This window comes from Ahaetulla prasina, chromosome 1 (assembly GCF_028640845.1).
Source record: "Ahaetulla prasina isolate Xishuangbanna chromosome 1, ASM2864084v1, whole genome shotgun sequence".
In the NCBI taxonomy this organism is placed as follows: domain Eukaryota; kingdom Metazoa; phylum Chordata; class Lepidosauria; order Squamata; family Colubridae; genus Ahaetulla; species Ahaetulla prasina.
The window spans coordinates 285,924,594-285,945,251 of record NC_080539.1 but is presented as its reverse complement, the minus strand read 5'-3'; the positions used below and the strand labels follow the sequence as shown (position 1 = coordinate 285,945,251).

General features: G+C 39.1%; 1 protein-coding gene across 1 annotated transcript in view; it reads left to right on the top strand.

Moving 5' to 3' along the window:
* The first annotated feature begins 6,163 nt into the window (after positions 1-6,163).
* LOC131187329 (golgin subfamily B member 1-like) overlaps positions 6,164-20,658 on the top strand; it is a 60,701-nt gene continuing 46,206 nt past the window's right edge. Inside the window, exons 1-9 of the mRNA XM_058161585.1 lie at positions 6,164-6,452; positions 11,914-11,971; positions 12,373-12,516; positions 13,574-13,720; positions 14,930-15,040; positions 17,391-17,558; positions 18,012-18,197; positions 18,538-18,660; positions 19,210-19,323. Of these exons, the coding sequence (XP_058017568.1) occupies positions 11,927-11,971; positions 12,373-12,516; positions 13,574-13,720; positions 14,930-15,040; positions 17,391-17,558; positions 18,012-18,197; positions 18,538-18,660; positions 19,210-19,323 (1,038 nt within the window). The 5' untranslated portion in view covers positions 6,164-6,452; positions 11,914-11,926. The remainder of the gene's footprint in view (positions 6,453-11,913; positions 11,972-12,372; positions 12,517-13,573; positions 13,721-14,929; positions 15,041-17,390; positions 17,559-18,011; positions 18,198-18,537; positions 18,661-19,209; positions 19,324-20,658) is intronic.

Below are 20,658 nucleotides of genomic sequence, written 5' to 3'. Positions count from 1 at the left end.
TGGCTTCGGAAAGCCGGGACCCAGGGAGAGGTTCGGTTGACTCATTTGGGTGGACCCCTTTGTAAAAGCCCCGAGACCCTGTAATAATCTAAAGCCAGCAGGGTCGTAAGCTTGTATCCTTGGGCTAAAATGAATCACGTCCTCCCTTGCAGTGTGGGTCATAGTTTAGTCAAGCCATTGATCCAAGTGGAATGCGAGGCTCAGCAAGGGTCTTTCAAGAGTACTTCAGAAACAAAAGTCTGATCATCTGTCATATTGAAAGGTTTGCCACCTGGTAGGACGGGGAGTGGACAGAAGATTCCCTGAAAATGGCTTAAGTGTGCATGGTCAATGAGACAGCTGGATTAAAAGAGAGGGGGAGGGGGAGGGTTTCTTCCTTGTCAGAATTGTTTTTGAGTCAATATTTGAAATCTGGCCATGCAGGGTTTCAACTAATTTGTTTTTATTCTCTTAGCCCCTAGAGCAGGGGTCTGCAACTTTAAGCCTGGCGGACTTCAACTCCCAGAGTTCCTCAGCCAGCCTTTTGCTGGCTGATGTAATCTCCCTATGTACCATATGGGGACTTTCTGTTGCTAGATGGGTCCTATTGTGTTGCAGGTGATGGTCCATTGACAAAGGTGAGGGGAGGCAGGAAGGTGGGAGCTGCTTTGTCTTTAAAACATGTTTCTCCATGGAAATATATTCTGCCTTTTTAATATTTCCTAAAATATTTCATTATTCTAGAAGAGGGGTGGGTGCTAACTTCCTACCAAATGTTAAGTCAGGTATACTTTATGAACCAATCAAGAAGTGGATTAACTGGTTTTAGCAATCCATGTTCTGAGAAACCTGTTTCAGATACTATTTTGCAATCCACTATACGTGTCACTGCCTGGAAAGAGAGCTTGAATACTTCAGCTGGAACAAAATATGACAGCAAAAATAGGAAACCAAGAACTGTAAACATATTGTGATAGTATTTTCATCTTTTTTCTTTTTTTTTCATTCTGGAACCATTCCAAAGGTTTTGTACACCTTGCTTAAATATGACTAAATTAATCATGGCTTACTTAATCAAAATATCTGGATTTGCACAACACATTGAACAAGAAACTAAAGACTTGGCCCAAAGTCACACAACATCCTCAGCTAACATTGGGATGGCTAGTAATAATATGATGTACTGTGAAGGTAGACTTACAAAAAAACCTTTGTAATTGTAACTGTATTTTCATGAGATCTCCCTGCCTTTTTCAACACATTTTTTCTTTTATCAACAAATATAAAACACAAAACAGAAAAAACAGATTGACAAACATGCAACACTAATAACAAGAAAAAGACCTTGTGTACAAAAAAGACCCCCTCCCCCAATATTAATTAAATCTAACATTAAATATAAAAAAAATTCACCCTGGCTAAATGCTGAAGACACACCCAAAAATAATATGTTATCCTCCTCTTCCATAATCGATCTACAAATAATTATAATCCCATCTGTATTGAACAAAAATATTAGATACACAAATATCCTAGATGTGGAAATCTATTTGCTTAGTAATTAAATTGACCCAACATCTGTTCACAAGAGATTTCCCTTTATTTACCAATACATGTTTAATCAACCAAATTTTTTTTTCAAGTGTTCTCTTTGTATTAGTGTTGGACAGGATTGGAAAAGGGAATCCTTTACCGCCTCAACTTATTTGTTTTTATTTTTTATTGAATTATTTTTGACAATTATATATAAGATATGGCCAACAAGATGCATTTGATATTCATTCATTCACAGTTCTCAATAGGTGTTCTAAATCTGATCTTTGTGCTACCCTTCACTAGTGATGTCACGATATGGGACATGGAGGATTCTTCTCAAACAGCATTGTTAGAAAACTTTTAACCATCATGCATCAGTGTTTCAGACAACCTTATAAAGAAGGTTGAGCTACTGTACTGTTTTTTTTACAGTAAAGTATTATAACTTCAATATAATATGAAACAATAATTGCGTATGTGTCTTTAGCTAGTCTCAAATATGATGTTACAGTCATTCCACCCATCCGGGCAGAAGCGGAGCGGGCGCTGCGGCCTCTGAGTAGTAGCCTTACAGCGCTAGGGCCGCTCTTGTTTCACTTTTCCCGAGGAGGCGGGGGACCGTGCTCCGGATTGGCTCCCTCCTGCCAGGTAAGTCTTGTCAATCTCCTTTCTCCTCCCCTTAGAGAAGAGGGGTCTCTAACGTCCCAACCGGAAGTGGTTTCCTGCATCAAGCCCCGCCCTTTTAAAGCTCGCTTCGCTGCTCCGGTAGCCCTGCCATTAATTACCACCTGATCCGACGGGGGACTCCATTGTGGGGCTTTCGGAGGTACCCTAACGGAGCTTCCTCCAGGTTTGTTTCTCCAAGCGATGCCTCTCCAGCCGGAGAGAGAGAGAGAGAGAGGCTGGCTTCGGAAAGCCGGGACCCAGGGAGAGGTTCGGTTGACTCATTTGGGTGGACCCCTTTGTAAAAGCCCCGAGACCCTGTAATAATCTAAAGCCAGCAGGGTCGTAAGCTTGTATCCTTGGGCTAAAATGAATCACGTCCTCCCTTGCAGTGTGGGTCATAGTTTAGTCAAGCCATTGATCCAAGTGGAATGCGAGGCTCAGCAAGGGTCTTTCAAGAGTACTTCAGAAACAAAAGTCTGATCATCTGTCATATTGAAAGGTTTGCCACCTGGTAGGACGGGGAGTGGACAGAAGATTCCCTGAAAATGGCTTAAGTGTGCATGGTCAATGAGACAGCTGGATTAAAAGAGAGGGGGAGGGGGAGGGTTTCTTCCTTGTCAGAATTGTTTTTGAGTCAATATTTGAAATCTGGCCATGCAGGGTTTCAACTAATTTGTTTTTATTCTCTTAGCCCCTAGAGCAGGGGTCTCCAACCTTGGCAACTTTAAGACTCGTGGACTTCAACTCCCAGAGTTCCTCAGCCAGCCTTTGCTGGCTGAGGAACTCTGGGAGTTGAAGTCCACGAGTCTTAAAGTTGCTAAGGTTGGAGACCCCTGCCCTAGAGAACTCACTTTGGTTTACAGTTTAAAATGTTTTAAACTCATCAACATCGCCATTAAGTCCTGTGCGGAGAACATGTGGGCAGCGAGTGCTTTCCAGGGGTTTCGATCATGTTGCAGGATCTTCGGCATCATCCCAAGGGACATTGATAATGGCTGGGGAATTCTGGGAGTTGAAGTCCACCACTCTCCAAAGGACCAAGTTTGGACACCCCTGCTCTAGGTCCAGGAGGTATTCAGTGTAATGCAATTTTCGGATGCTGGTCTTTAGGCTTATATAAGATATGGCCAACAAGATACATTTGATATTCATTCATTCACAGTTCTCAATAGGTGTTCTAAATCTGATCTTTGTGCTACCCCTTCAGTAGTGATGTCACGATACGGGACATGGAGGATTCTTCTCAAACAGCATTGTTAGAAAACTTTTAACCATCATGCATCAGTGTTTCAGACAACCTTATAAAGAAGGTTGAGCTACTGTACTGTTTTTTTTTTACAGTAAAGTATTATAACTTCAATATAATATGAAACAATAATTGCGTATGTGTCTTTAGCTAGTCTCAAATATGATGTTACAGTCATTCCACCCATGCTGTTTGCCCTTCTCTGTGACACCTGTGCATAACTAATTCTACCCTAGCTTTGAAAAAAGGAATTGCTTACCTGGAAACTTTTGGCTAGTTAATTAAATAAGTATTTTTATGGTTATCAGTAAAGCTTCTTATCTCAAAAATGTCAGTAGTGCTGGGTGGGTCAGGTATTTCTTTTGAGATGTTAGGTTGTTTAGTAACACTTGACACTTATCACTATGATACTATGATTATGATCATATGATTCTTGATATTTACAAGTATTTGAATTTTATAGTAGGAAAAGCTTAATGAGCACTAACTGCAGCAGAGCTTTTAATTTTAATCATAACCTAACATTTAAATCAAAATGGAGCACCATGGGCTGTAGAAGCTCCTTTGTTCCCTTGCACCGTAATTACCTATCTTAAAAAAATAATAATACTATTTCGTCCTTTCTTGAAAAAGTTCAAATACTAGCCATGTTAAAATCTGTCGCGCCACCCTAATCAGATTAATAATCTCTTCTCCCCAAAGATCTGATAATCGGGGATTAACATCAATCCGGAAGTTTGTATTTTATTTTATTTTTTACATTGCCTTTTGCTGCTTTGGAAGTCATCAGCGTTTAAAGCAGGGGTCTGCAACTTTGGCAACTTTAAGCCTGGCGGACTTCAACTCCCAGAATCCCCCAACTGGCTGGGGAATTCTGGGAGTTGAAGTCCGCCAGGCTTAAAGTTGCCAAGGTTGGAGACCCCTGCTTTAAAGGATCTCAAGCTAATGATGGGCTTTTTGAGCGCATTTTTATCTATTACTAGTGGAAGCCGCTCTTCTAAGAGCGGGTCCCTGTTGGCGAATTGATATTGGGGGCGGGGGGAACAAGCGTAGACTCGGCATATCTGTTTTTCAATAATCACCCTCCTTTTTTTATGCCATCATAAAACATTCAAAGCGATTAAATCGGCGATGCATCTATCCGCCCCTATCGGACCCGCTTATTCCTGCTGGACTCGACCACCGCCAGAGGGCGCTCGTCAGTAAGCAGACGCCGAAGAGCCGCCAAGGCTCGCTTTGCCTGTTTGCCGATTGGCTGAGAAACTTGGCTTGACGTCCTGACGCGAGGAAGGGGGGCCTCCTTCGCGGTTCCTGCGCTGCTTTTGCTCTCGGCGCGGCGAAACCTGCGCGCTTCGGCGCTCGTTGCGCGCGCGGTTCTAGGCACGATGGTGCTGCTCGGCTTAAGATCTGCCTGGACCAGGCCGGGCAGAAGCGGAGCGGGCGCTGCGGCCTCTGAGTAGTAGCCTTACAGCGCTAGGGCCGCTCTTGTTTCACTTTTCCCGAGGAGGCGGGGGGGGGACCGTGCTCCGGATTGGCTCCCTCCTGCCAGGTAAGTCTTGTCAATCTCCTTTCTCCCCTCCCCCCTTAGAGAAGAGGGGTCTCTAACGTCCCAACCGGAAGTGGTTTCCCTGCGTCAAGCCCCGCCCCTTTTAAAGCTCGCTTCGCTGCTCCGGTAGCCCTGCCATTAATTACCACCTGATCCGACGGGGGACTCCATTGTGGAGCTTTCGGAGGTGCCCTAACGGAGCTTCCTCCAGGTTTGTTTCTCCAAGCGATGCCTCTCCAGCCGGAGAGAGCGAGAGCGAGAGAGAGCTGGTTTCGGAAAGCCGGGACCCAGGGAGAGGTTCGGTTGACTCATTTGGGTGGACCCCTTTGTAAAAGCCCCGAGACCCTGTAATAATCTAAAGCCAGCAGGGTCGTAAGCTTGTATCCTTGGGCTAAAATGAATCACGTCCTCCCTTGCAGTGTGGGTCATAGTTTAGTTAAACCATTGATCCAAGTGGAATGCGAGCCTCAGCGAGGGTCTTTCAAGAGTACTTCAGAAACAAAAGTCTGATCATCTGTCATATTGAAAGGTTTGCCACCTGATAGGACGGGGAGTGACAGAAGATTCCCTGAAAATGGCTTAAGTGTGCATGGTCAATGAGACAGCTGGATTAAAAGAGAGGGGGAGGGAGAGGGTTTCTTCCTTGTCAGAATTGTTTTTGAGTCAATATTTGAAATCTGGCCATGCAGGGTTTCAACTAATTTGTTTTTATTCTCTTAGCCCCTAGAGCAGGGGTCTGCAACTTTGGCAACTTTAAGACTTGTGGACTTCAACTCCCAGAGTTCCTCAGCCAGCCTCTGGAGAGGAACTCTGGGAGTTTAAGTCCACGAGTCTTAAAGTTGCCAAGGTTGAGACCCCTGCTAAAGGATCTCAAGCTAATGATGGGCTTTTGAGCGCATTTTATCTATTACTAGTGGAAGCCGCTCTTCTAAGAGCGGGTCCCTGTTGGCGACGAATTGATATTGGGGCGGGGGAACAAGCGTAGACTCGGCATATCTGTTTTCAATAATCACCTCCTTTTTTATGCCATCATAAAACATTCAAAGCGATTAAATCGGCGATGCATCTATCCGCCCCTATCGGACCCGCTTATTCCTGCTGGACTCGACCACCGCCAGAGGGCGCTCGTCAGTAAGCAGACGCCGAAGAGCCGCCAAGGCTCGCTTTGCCTGTTGCCGATTGGCTGAGAAACTTGGCTTGACGTCCTGACGCGAGGAAGGGGGGCCTCCTTCGCGGTTCCTGCGCTGCTTTTGCTCTCGGCGCGGCGAAACCTGCGCGCTTCGGCGCTCGTTGCGCGCGCGGTTCTAGGCACGATGGTGCTGCTCGGCTTAAGATCTGCCTGGACCAGGCCGGGCAGAAGCGGAGCGGGCGCTGCGGCCTCTGAGTAGTAGCCTTACAGCGCTAGGGCCGCTCTTGTTTCACTTTTCCCGAGGAGGCGGGGGGGGGGGACCGTGCTCCGGATTGGCTCCCTCCTGCCAGGTAAGTCTTGTCAATCTCCTTTCTCCCCTCCCCCTTAGAGAAGAGGGGTCTCTAACGTCCCAACCGGAAGTGGTTTCCCTGCATCAAGCCCCGCCCCTTTTAAAGCTCGCTTCGCTGCTCCGGTAGCCCTGCCATTAATTACCACCTGATCCGACGGGGGACTCCATTGTGGGGCTTTCGGAGGTACCCTAACGGAGCTTCCTCCAGGTTTGTTTCTCCAAGCGATGCCTCTCCAGCCGGAGAGAGAGAGAGAGAGAGGCTGGCTTCGGAAAGCCGGGACCCAGGGAGAGGTTCGGTTGACTCATTTGGGTGGACCCCTTTGTAAAAGCCCCGAGACCCTGTAATAATCTAAAGCCAGCAGGGTCGTAAGCTTGTATCCTTGGGCTAAAATGAATCACGTCCTCCCTTGCAGTGTGGGTCATAGTTTAGTTAAACCATTGATCCAAGTGGAATGCGAGCCTCAGCGAGGGTCTTTCAAGAGTACTTCAGAAACAAAAGTCTGATCATCTGTCATATTGAAAGGTTTGCCACCTGATAGGACGGGGAGTGACAGAAGATTCCCTGAAAATGGCTTAAGTGTGCATGGTCAATGAGACAGCTGGATTAAAAGAGAGGGGGAGGGAGAGGGTTTCTTCCTTGTCAGAATTGTTTTTGAGTCAATATTTGAAATCTGGCCATGCAGGGTTTCAACTAATTTGTTTTTATTCTCTTAGCCCCTAGAGCAGGGGTCTCCAACCTTGGCAACTTTAAGACTTGTGGACTTCAACTCCCAGAGTTCCTCAGCCAGCCTCTGGGAGAGGAACTCTGGGAGTTGAAGTCCACGAGTCTTAAAGTTGCTAAGGTTGGAGACCCCTGCCCTAGAGAACTCACTTTGGTTTACAGTTTAAAATGTTTTAAACTCATCAACATCGCCATTAAGTCCTGTGCGGAGAACATGTGGGCAGCGAGTGCTTTCCAGGGGTTTCGATTATGTTGCAGGATCTTCGGCATCATCCCAAGGGACATTGATAATTTTTATCTTCTTTAAGTGTTTGGCGCTAAGTTTTCCGAGACTGGCCTTGTTTCCTCTTTTCTCTAGGTCCAGGAGGTATTCAGTGTAATGCAATTTTCAGATGCTGGTCTTTAGGCTTATATAAGATATGGCCAACAAGATGCATTTGATATTCATTCATTCACAGTTCTCAATAGGTGTTCTAAATCTGATCTTTGTGCTACCCCTTCACTAGTGATGTCACGATATGGGACATGGAGGATTCTTCTCAAACAGCATTGTTAGAAAACTTTTAACCATCATGCATCAGTGTTTCAGACAACCTTATAAAGAAGGTTGAGCTACTGTACTGTTTTTTTTTTACAGTAAAGTATTATAACTTCAATATAATATGAAACAATAATTGCGTATGTGTCTTTAGCTAGTCTCAAATATGATGTTACAGTCATTCCACCCATGCTGTTTGCCCTTCTCTGTGACACCTGTGCATAACTAATTCTACCCTAGCTTTGAAAAAAGGAATTGCTTACCTGGAAACTTTTGGCTAGTTAATTAAATAAGTATTTTTATGGTTATCAGTAAAGCTTCTTATCTCAAAAATGTCAGTAGTGCTGGGTGGGTCAGGTATTTCTTTTGAGATGTTAGGTTGTTTAGTAACACTTGACACTTATCACTATGATACTATGATTATGATCATATGATTCTTGATATTTACAAGTATTTGAATTTTATAGTAGGAAAAGCTTAATGAGCACTAACTGCAGCAGAGCTTTTAATTTTAATCATAACCTAACATTTAATTCAAAATGGGAGTAGCATTCAATGAGATATAAAAGAGTTGCTGTCTGCAAAATAAAAGTAGTATCTTACTGTGTTTCTGTATAACTATAATTGGCTTTAATAAGCTTCACTCATTAAACAGAGGGCCATTCAGCCATTTTACTGAAAGATTTACTTCCATGTGGTTACATTTAATTTGTAAGTATAGAAACAGAAGTGAGTGTGCCCTTTTTCTTTTTAAGATATTCATTGTATTAATTTCTCATTTAAAAACAGGTTTACAATCTTTTAAAGCTTGCCTCATTACTTATCAAGCTATGGTGGATGTATTAATTTCTCATTTAAAAACAGACCTGTATCCAATTGCTGAGGTGAAAATTGTTTTCATTCATTGCCCTAAGCTTGGATGATTCTTCCAAGGACTATTTAGGGTGTAGGGAGATAGTTTGTGTACGAAAAGAAAACAATCAAGATTCATTAAATTAAAGTATGTAATGCATTTTCTCTTGTTATTCAGATCTGAGTCTTTAGGGTCTAAAGAAGTGTTTAAATTGTAAAGTTTCAGTGTTAATTGTTACAGGACACCATATTTTTGTGCTATGAAAAAATGAGCATGAAAGAAGTATGGAGATCACATATTCTGCCTCTTCTTTCCATTTAGCAAAGTGAAGGGCTCTAGCAGAGGTTAATTTTACTTTCCCCCAAACATGTCTTGTTCTACACAGGGGTCTCAACCTTGGCAACTTTAAGACTTGTGGACTTCAACTCCCAGAATTCCCAGGCAGCTTTGCTGGTTGGGGAATTCTGGGAGTTGAAGTCCACGAGTCTTAAAGTTGCTAAGGTTGAGACCCTGTAATAATCTAAAGCCAGCAGGGTCGTAAGCTTGTATCCTTGGGCTAAAATGAATCACGTCCTCCCTTGCAGTGTGGGTCATAGTTTAGTTAAACCATTGATCCAAGTGGAATGCGAGCCTCAGCGAGGGTCTTTCAAGAGTACTTCAGAAACAAAAGTCTGATCATCTGTCATATTGAAAGGTTTGCCACCTGATAGGACGGGGAGTGACAGAAGATTCCTGAAAATGGCTTAAGTGTGCATGGTCAATGAGACAGCTGGATTAAAAGAGAGGGGAGGGAGGGTTTCTTCCTTGTCAGAATTGTTTTTGAGTCAATATTTGAAATCTGGCCATGCAGGGTTTCAACTAATTTGTTTTATTCTCTTAGCCCCTAGAGCAGGGGTCTCCAACCTTGGCAACTTTAAGACTTGTGGACTTCAACTCCCAGAATTCCCAGGCAGCTTTGCTGGTTGGGGAATTCTGGGAGTTGAAGTCCACCACTCAAAGGACCAAGTTTGGACACCCCTGCTCTAGGTCCAGGAGGTATTCAGTGTAATGCAATTTTCAGATGCTGGTCTTTAGGCTTATATAAGATATGGCCAACAAGATGCATTTGATATTCATTCATTCACAGTTCTCAATAGGTGTTCTAAATCTGATCTTTGTGCTACCCCTTCACTAGTGATGTCACGATATGGGACATGGAGGATTCTTCTCAAACAGCATTGTTAGAAAACTTTTAACCATCATGCATCAGTGTTTCAGACAACCTTATAAAGAAGGTTGAGCTACTGTACTGTTTTTTTTTACAGTAAAGTATTATAACTTCAATATAATATGAAACAATAATTGCGTATGTGTCTTTAGCTAGTCTCAAATATGATGTTACAGTCATTCCACCCATGCTGTTTGCCCTTCTCTGTGACACCTGTGCATAACTAATTCTACCCTAGCTTTGAAAAAAGGAATTGCTTACCTGGAAACTTTTGGCTAGTTAATTAAATAAGTATTTTTATGGTTATCAGTAAAGCTTCTTATCTCAAAAATGTCAGTAGTGCTGGGTGGGTCAGGTATTTCTTTTGAGATGTTAGGTTGTTTAGTAACACTTGACACTTATCACTATGATACTATGATTATGATCATATGATTCTTGATATTTACAAGTATTTGAATTTTATAGTAGGAAAAGCTTAATGAGCACTAACTGCAGCAGAGCTTTTAATTTTTAATCATAACCTAACATTTAAATCAAAATGGGAGCAGCATTCAATGAGATATAAAAGAGTTGCTGTCTGCAAAATAAAAGTAGTATCTTACTGTGTTTCTGTATAACTATAATTGGCTTTAATAAGCTTCACTCATTAAACAGAGGGCCATTCAGCCATTTTACTGAAAGATTTACTTCCATGTGGTTACATTTAATTTGTAAGTATAGAAACAGAAGTGAGTGTGCCCTATTTCTTTTTAAGATATTCATTGTATTAATTTCTCATTTAAAAAACAGGCCTGTATCCAATTGCTGAGGTGAAAATTGTTTTCATTCATTGCCCCTAAGCTTGGATGATTCTTCCAAGGACTATTTAGGGTGTAGGGGAGATAGTTTGTGGCACGAAAAGAAAACAGTCAAGATTCATTAAATTAAAGTATGTAATGCATTTTCTCTTGTTATTCAGATCTGAGTCCTTAGGGTCTAAAGAAGTGTTTAAATTGTAAAGTTTCAGTGTTAATTGTTACAGGACACCATATTTTTGTGCTATGAAAAATGAGCATGAAAGAAGTATGGAGATCACATATTCTGCCTCTTCTTTCCATTTAGCAAAGTGAAGGGCTCTAGCAGAGGTTAATTTTACTTTCCCCCAAACATGTCTTGTTCTACACCAGGGGTCTCCAACCTTGGCAACTTTAAACCTGGCAGACGTCAACTCCCAGAATTCCCCAGGCAGCTTTGTTGGTTGGGGAATTCTGGGAGTTGAAGTCCGCCAGGCTTAAAGTTGCCAAGGTTGGAGACCCCTGTTCTATACCACTCTTTTATGGTATAAAACAACTTTATCTAGCCTAATGTTCTGCAGATATGTTAAAGTACAGCTCATTTCATTCACAACCCCTGTGGGCAATTTATGTTGTTGATGCTGTAGTAGCCCAACACATTTAGCTTTATCCATGTGGTATTTAATAATTACTTTTGACATTTTATAACTAATAGCTATATATCTAATTTCCTTAAATTAAAATATAAGAGAAACAAGCATTTTTTCTAACCAGGATCTTAAATATTTTTAGGAAACCAGAAAATCTTTGATACTGGTTAGGAAATTAGTTCTCAAATGTACTACCAAGTTTTTTAAAATAAGTCTTTTCTAGATTGATATGAACATCAATTTATTATATGGAGTTATGCAGAAACAATTGAAGTTCAGTTTTGTACTGCAACATGTATATTTTTATGTATCTGCACCTTTCATTCCTTCTTAAAAACAGGTTTACAATCTTTTAAAGCTTGCCTCATTACTTATCAAGCTATGGTGGATGTATTAATTTTTTTTATCAATGAATATTGCATAGTGTTGTGAAGAGCAAAATGAGGTTGCTTAGGGCTGCCCCATTGATGATAATTAATTGTGGAACATACATGCTTGTTCTTCCTTTGTTATCATTTTAGCAGTTCTTCTAAAAGTATTTTGTTTGTTCCATAGTAAATTTTTCTTGTTTGGCTTCAGGCATTATTTTTATATACTAACATTTTTAAGGATTTTTGGTTGTCTTGAATATTAAATTATCTAAATTGTATTATATGGTATTTAGAATTTAGTTTGAACAAAAAATATTGCTTGAATAAACCAATGCTATTATTTTTGTAGCCATCTTAAAATTATGTGGAGATGGGGCAGTGGAGATGATTCAGTCCCTAAATCTGAAGTAAGTATTTATTTAAAATCCTCACAATTTCTATTTGAATGTTGTTAATTCAAAATTTCTGTATCTCAAATGTCTGACATATGGGAGATTTCAGAGTCCTTGGTGCTGCTTTTTATTCATGAGTGAAATGTAAGATAGATAAAGCAGTGGTAACACTGTGTTTTTAGATTTAGTTTATTTTATAACTATCACGGATAAGAAATTTCAGTTACAGCATTAATGCTTGTTCAGTAATTGTATCACTTATCTTTAAGAATTCATTGAATTCTTATATTCCTGTATTTAAATCCTGCTTTGGGTTTGTTTTGAATAATGACAAAGTGGGATAGAAATGGTAGAAATAATGTATTACAGTAATACATACAATTTTGATATTGCAAAAATATTTTCTTTGTCACTAGGTTCATGGGTCTTCTCAAGTAGCAAGCATGTCTGTGGCTGATTTGACTGAACAGCTGGCTCAAACTAAACAATTGGTAGCACAACTCAAAGAACTTGTGAAAGAAAAAGATAATGACTTACATAAAAAAGATAAACAATTAAAGGTATTGTGTGTGGGAGAGCTTTCAGTTGTTTTTGAGGCAAACTGCTTTTCTGAAATACTGTCATAAATATTATTTTAGATTGGTATCTGAAATTGTGGCAATAATTAGGTGAAGCTTCCTTCTAATCTATTTTAGGTTTGCATAAGTTGCCACATTTGGTTGTCACTCAAAATGCAGAAATTTCTTATGTATGAACAGATGCTATTGATGTAGTTAAAATTAGTAGTAGTTTTAACCATTCAGTTGTATCCGACTCTTGGTGAGGCAAGCGCTCTCCATGCTACTGTCAAGGAGAGCTTCTTTTAGTTGTTGGATGCTCATCTTTGAATCAGCTTTAATGGCATCAAGCCAGTGAGTTCTTTGCTTGCCTCTTCCTCTTGTTCTACTAACCATTTCTAGCATCATTGACTTCTCCAATGAATTTGCACGCATAACATGGCCAAAGTAAATCAGACATAATCTTGTGAGTTTGACTTCTAGTGGTATTTTTGGTTTTATAGGATTAAGCACCTCTCTGTTGGTTGTTCTGGCTGTCCATAATATACAAAATAATTTACGCCAGCACCCTAATGCAAAGGCATCAGTTCTTCTTCGATCAGCCATTCTTAGTGTCTAACTCTCACACCCAAACATCATTATAGGGAAGGCTATTGCTCTAAAAAAGCCTGTTTTTTGTATTTATATCAATATCTCTGCTTTTTCAGATCTTATTCATGTTAACCAATGTCTTAGGTTAATCTCTGTTTGATTTCAGGTATAGAATTGCCATTGTGAACAATTTTTGATCCAAGAAAGAAAAATTCTTGAACTAATTCAATTTCCTCTTTGCTGGTTTTAAAAATCTCATGTCCATCTGTAGCTGTTACCATTATCTTTGTTTTGCTATGGTTAAAATTATCCTCTCTAAATTGGTAGCTATAATATTTGGTTTCATCTGTCCTGAAAGTTATTTCAAAGGAAAACATACTTTTATATTTTATCTATTTAGATATTGATATACATGGTTGTAATATCTGCAAATTGTATTTTGTTTTAAAACAATGTATATACTCTACAGGAAGAAAAAGAAGCTTCTGATACCAAGATTTCCAAATTAAAACTTCAGAGCAAAGCCAAAGTAGCATCATTAACTTCACAATTAGAAGAACTTAAGAAGCAAGTACCTGGAAATGCAGCACAAGATGGAAAATCTGGTCAAAAGAGAGTTAGTTCTATTTTTAAAAATAATAAATATTATAAAGCAGCTTCCCCAACAAGTTGTTCTACAGTTGGTATATTACTTTTGTCCTGGGTGGTCATTAGGGGAAAAGGCCTGTGGAGACCCAGTGGTGGGGAAGGAAGGACTGTGGGGACATGATGAGGGAAGGAAAAGACCAGCAGGTACCCAAAGGGAGGGAAATGGAGCATGGAGTGTCTTGAGGTAAAGGAGGCCTTGGGATGCCCAGGCAGGTGGGCCTCAGCCCGCTCTAAACCTCTCAGGGCCTCTCCCATCCCACTTGCACCACTTGCAACTGCTTTTAGTTTCAGATCTAATTTAATAGCTATGTTTTGGAATTAGTTTGTTAGAAATCATACTGCAATGGCAAAGGCCCTGTAAGATGGCAGCATTTAAGGAATCTGGAGTTTGTCGATCTTGTCCAAATCTTTAAAATTCAAGAAAATTTTAAATAAAACTTCCATTTCTTTCTCTCTCAAAATATGAGTGGGGTAGAACATTTTATATTTGAATTAAGAATTGCTGTTTACTGACCTCAAACATCCAATCGGGTACAAGGCCTCATGTGGAAAGCTTCCACTATCCTAAGCCATCAAATAAGCTGACTGTGATTAACGTTTTAGGATGCAAACAAGAACAGAATTAATTTTGTTCCTACTTAAAAACTGCTTTTGGATTTTTTGCTTGAGGTGAAAAAAAAAATTTAACTTTGATTTTAGGTTTTGTTGATTAGACAAGTCTGTTGTTATAGAAATGTCTAGTATACATTATTATATAAAAGTCGAGATTTTATGCTATTACCTTATTCTACTGACCAAAAGGAGTCAGAAGTCAATGCTGCTTCTTTTCTTTTTCCTTCTGCCCTACACTTTTTCTCCATCCCCTTTTCCTCTTATTTTCTTTCAGTTTTTTGTATTTTATATTATACTTCAATAATCTAATAAAAATTTTGTTTTAGGACATGAATAGAAGTATTCTATTCTGAGTACTTTTTATTTAAACCTCAATTCTGCTCTGCATTTTAAAAAAATTGCCTTAGCCAAGTTAAAATTTAAAAAAGAACTCTGAAGCATGTTTTATTATTTTTTAATTGAAAAAAATATTTCTGTTATAGTACTGCCTGCGAGGCATGTGGCTATTCTACGTATTTTATTTTTTGTGTAATTTGAAGCTAAGTTTTTAAATGTATGCTTTTAGAGTGATCAAGATAGTGCTGCTGCAAGTCGTGGAAAAATATTGGTGCTCAGAAAGAAAGTTGAAGAACTAGAAACACAGAATGCCCAAAAAAATCAAGAGCTCCAACAAAAGGTAAATTTGTATGAGTTTATTTCTTTATCTTGAGTGTTGCCACAGCTATTTAAAGATAGCTACTACTGAAATTTGTCTAAAGTTGCTGATCACAGAGCTGAAACATTTATGTTTTCTATTGATTAAAAAAGAATAAGATGTTAGTATAATTTAACCTAGATCTGTTGTAGCCTGTAAAGCAGAAAAAGTATGCTTTACATTATAGATTTTGAGTAAATCCCATTCCATCAAAGTAATAATGAAACATTAAAATATTAGAGGTTTAGTTATTGTGAAGCAAAATTGTATTTTTAAACACTTTAATTGGTTATGGAATATCCTTTTCTATTCTGTTGCCTGAAGTGCTATAGTACTGTAAAACCTTTATTTTAATGATTGCCATTTTGCAGTCTTTGGATGGCACAGGGAAAATTTCCATCTGAGTACATACTGAAATATTGAATAGATCCATTACATCTATCTGCAATCTGCATGAGGCAGTTAAATTTATCTTAGTTTTAGGACAACCACAGCAATGTGTGTCATTTGCATAATGAAGTCATTATTCATGTGTGGTAAATTATGCCATTTGTGTCAATTGACATTTGCATAATTGATAGAAGTGATGTGTTAATGTAACAGACATTAAAGACCAGATACTCTTCTAAGTATTAATATGGAGAATGAAATATAGGTAGTGCTCTTTTAACATCCGGAACTGGGACCAGAAGCTCTAGTATTAAGCAAAGTGGTCGCTAAGTGAGAAATGTGACTGTGCTTTCCTTTTCCCACTGTCCCACTCTTTGGAATGCTCATCCTGGCCATGGGATAATTGGCAAGTTAAGCATTAATGTTTGTATTTACATTCATTGGAGAGGAAGGGATTACAAGTGAGTAAGCAGACACACAATGGGGAATGCACATTAAAAGAAATATGTTGGTGTTGGCAGTTCTGAACATCCTTGGGGCTGGAGGCACTACACATACAGCCAAATGTGTGCATGTGTATGCTTACTATCTTGAAATTCCTTTCTCTGTAATATCTGCACTCTGGGCAGTGAGGCGGAGAAAAAAAAAGGGTCAGGAGAGATTGTCTACAGCAGGGTGTCAAACTATTTCATTGAGGGCTGCATCAGGGTTCTATTTGACCTTGGGGGGCCCAGAGCAGGTGTGGCCTGGGTGGGTGTGGCCAGCTCGATGTCACACGTGTCAGGGGTGCCTGTGATGGCCTGAGCGCTCTGCCAGCAAAAACAGAGCTTGGGAGTGCTGCCCATGGTCCTTGTGAGCTCCATTTTCGGCTGCAATGGCCTCCTGCAACCCTCTGCCAGTGAAAACAGGAGGCCCACAGCCCTCCCGATCTCCGTTTTTACTGGCAGAGGCACTGCAGAGTGGTCCTTCACTGTTTCCATGGCAGCCCTGCAGGCCAGGTCTAAGCACCCCATGGGCCGGATCTGGCCCCTGGGCCTTGAATTTGACACCCCTGGTCTACAGAGATTGCTTGGGGTTTTTTTCCCTCCCTTGCCCTGCTTGTGTAAGTAAAAATTGTAACAGTTTTTCTGCTTTGCAAAGGGATAGTGTTTGGACATGCCAACACTACCACATTTCTTTCTATGTGTATTTTCCATTGTCTGCCTGCTTACTTTTTTGTAATCCCTTCCTCTCCAAACTCTCCTCTCTGGAAGTGGGGGAAAAATAGGCAAAGGACAACAAAGAGGCACATTACTAAGTGTAATGGCAATCATGTAAATGACGGATGCTGCAAAAGTAATAAATGTGAGCATTGCTCGTATAGTTGCTTTTCAGTACCGTTGTAACTTCAAATGATTGGTGCAAGGCAAGCAATAAGCAAGCTCTACCTGTAAGACAAATAAATGATATTTTCTAACTAAGAATCAGATTTCTTACAGAAGTGGCAATTTTTGTTTATACGTATGTAGGTCAACCCAACTTTTGGGTGAAAAAAATATGCGATTTGAGTTTGAGATTTTTAAAAAAAGAATGACGTTTAATGGAGAGAAAATAATAGGAAGAATTTAATTTTAGTATGATATATATCTAATTAATTAAGTATTTTAGGCCATGTTTTTAGGACAAAACAAAACCTCCCAGGATGGCTTAAGTAATGAAATCATTATACCAAAATATAATCTTAATAAAATCCTCTAATATGTATAATTGAATTACAATTATAGGTCTGGCTGAAATCCAGGACACACTTATGGGAATAAGCATATCAATTGGAGGCTCTTGGACTGGTTGCTAATTCCTTTCATATCTGTTGATTGCTATGCTTCTTAAGGATGGAATGGTACAAAAAATAGCTGTCGATGCTAATAAAATATTTCTGATGGAATAATGGCTTTGCTTCCAGATTTCTGAATTGGAAGCTGCACACCAACGGGGTGCTGAACTGGATGCCATGCTTGCTGAGAAGCAAAAGAAACTAACCGAAAAAGAAGCCTACATAATTGATTTGCAGCTAGCCTGTGGATCAACTAACGATGCCAAAGAAACGCTAATACATAACAATGAATTAAAGGTATAACTAAACTGGGAACACATATATGTGTTGCTTTATTTCCCATCAAGTTTGACAGTTTGATTAACATTCTGAATTGACTGTACTGTTGCTTTCCCAATAAACCTAGGAAATAGAGGAAGAATACTCTATTCTACTCAAGGGGCCTCTGTGGCTCAGACTGCTAATGCAGTCTGTTATTAACAGCAGCTGCCTGCAATTATTGCAGGTTCTAGTCCCACCTGGCCCAAGGTTGACTCAGCCTTCCATCCTTTATAAGATAGGTAAAATGAGGACCCAGATTGGTGGAGACAATAACTTCATTTTGTATATAAATATACAAATAGAATGAAGACTATTGCTAACATAGTGTAAGCCGCCCTGAGTCTTCGGAGAAGGGCGGGATATAAATGTAAATTTAAAAAAAATACCAATCTCTTGTTCATTTCCTTATTTTTTTCATGAACTTCAAAGAAGCAGATTTCCACAAAAGAGGCTTCATTGCAGAGCATGCAAATTCTAGTTCAGAACCTTACCAGGAAAGTTGGGGACAGTGAAGAAAGATGTAGCCTCCTCCAGGAACAAATTGCAAGTCTTAAAAGCTTTCAAAATAAAGAGAAGGAGCATTTTCAGGAAAGAGAAGCCATGTATACTCAAAATGTAAGTAGGTCTTCAGTAGAAAATAGTGTATTTGCCTCATGTTGAGATGAGGTGGGGGCAAATAAATTTAATAATACATTTTTAAAAATACAATTTGGGATTTGCGTGGCAGTGGCAATAGGAATATGATGATTTTAACCCTTTTTCTTAAGAGATTTTCAAGTATAAAGTGGATGTTATTATTAAATTAGATGGATGTTAGTCAAGAGTTATTTCAGGATCCATTTAATCCATGCTTAATTTCCACTGAAATATTATGAATCAGTAAGAACTGAATGTTAATTTATATGATTATGTGTGACTCAGCTTTATGGAAATATTTGGTCTGGTTGTTTTTTAGATCCGTATGTTTCAAAATATTATCCAGGAAAAGGAAAAAGAGTTGATGAGACTGGCCCAGAAACACGAACAAGAACTTTTTAAAGTGGCTGCCAAATCTGATGCTAGTGCTGATCTAGAACAGGTGGAGAAAATTTATTTTAATTAGTACTATTGAGAATGGAATCCCAAGTTGATTTTTGGCATCCCTAATTGTGGGTTTTTTGTGTGTGGTCACATTGGCAATTTAATTTTACAAATGGGTTACAACTGAAAAAAGGTTAAATTTATTTAAAGGTATACATATTCTTAAATTGAGCTCACCTTGTGACTATATCTATGCAGTTTTTTTCGGTGTTAAAAAAAGGAATGCTTGTGCTTACTTCTATCCCCTCCCCCCCGCCCCAATTTTGCAGCCTAGGCAAATTTGTATAGTACTTAAAAGACAGCTTAAGGGAAATAAATAATTATATTTAATGATTTCTGACTTCTTTAATAACTGATGGTTCTAGATTAGCTTGTGTAGATATTGAACAGATATCTGATTCCTATGATGTCCTACAAATAGGAAATTTTGTTCCTATAGAGTAGGTGGCAATGCAAGAAAACACTATAGGATGATGTTTTTGTTTTCAGAATAAAGTTGCTATTTTCCCATTACTTAACAATGAATATATATATATATTTGTAATAGTTACTGAAAGCCTTAAAGCAGAAACTACATGAAAAGGAGGAAGTCATGCTTGGAAGGACACAGGTCATAGTCATGTTGCAACAAGAACTGGATGGCAAAGACCAGCAACTGAAAGTAAGAAGTAGATTACACAATGAAACAATTGTTGTTGTTATAGCATATATTTAAAAAAGGTAAAGGTAAAAGAGTCCCTGCAGATTTTACTTTGCTTGTTATTGCCAACTATAGGAGGCAGTTCTCATTTCCATTTCAAGGCCAATGAACCAATGGCGTCTGAAGACATTTGCATGGTCATGTGGCCAGCATAATGTCACAGAATGCTGTTACCTTCCCACTTTAGAGATGCCTGTTTATCTACTTACATTTGCATGCTTTCAAACTGCTAGGTTGTCAGGAGCTGGGGTGTGGATGGGAGCTTATACTATTGTGTGGTACTCCAGTCTCAGACCTGGGCTGCAGGCTTTCCAACCAACAAGCCCAGCATCTTAACCGCTGAGTCACTGCACTGCCCATTATTAAAAAAAAAATAGAGCAGTTGTTAATTAGAATGCAGTTTGTTAGTCACATTTTATTGCATTTCCTTTCATTGTATCGATTGATCATATGTGTCTCGTATTCTTATGTTGTACTTTTTATCCATAATGGTTAGATGTTGAGGTAGTGCTAAAAGAAAAGGAAAACTTGCATGATATGGATTTTAAAAAAGATTAAAAAATGACAAGAATAACAAGCTCTGATTTGGTAGTCAGAACCTGAAGAGCTTCTACAAAAAGCTTTATTTATGGATTTTTAAAAAACAATTTCCTTTTTTGAATAGTAGTGGTTAACATTCTTACATTGCTAGTTTATGGGTGCATATCATAAAATGAACTGAACAATGAGGAAAAATATGCACAGGGGAGCATATTAGATAATGTTTGTTTAACTATTTCTTAGACTTTAATTATTTTTTTGCTATAATTTGGACACTTATCTCTTCCCATATACTGCTGCTTTAGAAAAATGGGGGATTACTTTGGTGAGGAAGGAATCTCACCATAGTGCTTAATTTATTGTTCAAAATAACGTAGCATGTTCTTCATTCTGATATTTGCAAACTTTCCACAAATCAATAATAATGCGTCAATAAGAAGCAACAATACCATAAAAGATATGAAACAGCATTAAAAGCAGTTTAATGCCTGGATCTATAGCTATTGTATAGTTGATATATTTTTCTTTATAATGTTTCCTTAAATATTAATTTCATTTTAAAAAACAATTCAAGAAAAAATGACAGCGATATGTCAGTTTGATTGTGCAGGTGACATTTTTTAAAAATCTCCTGATGCTGCTAAGTACAGTAAATACATAGTTTTGAATTATTGCCTTCTTCTAAATGTTCTTCCCTCAAATGTAATAAATTTAATAAATATTTCACTCAGAACAATATTTTGCTCCTTGAAAATA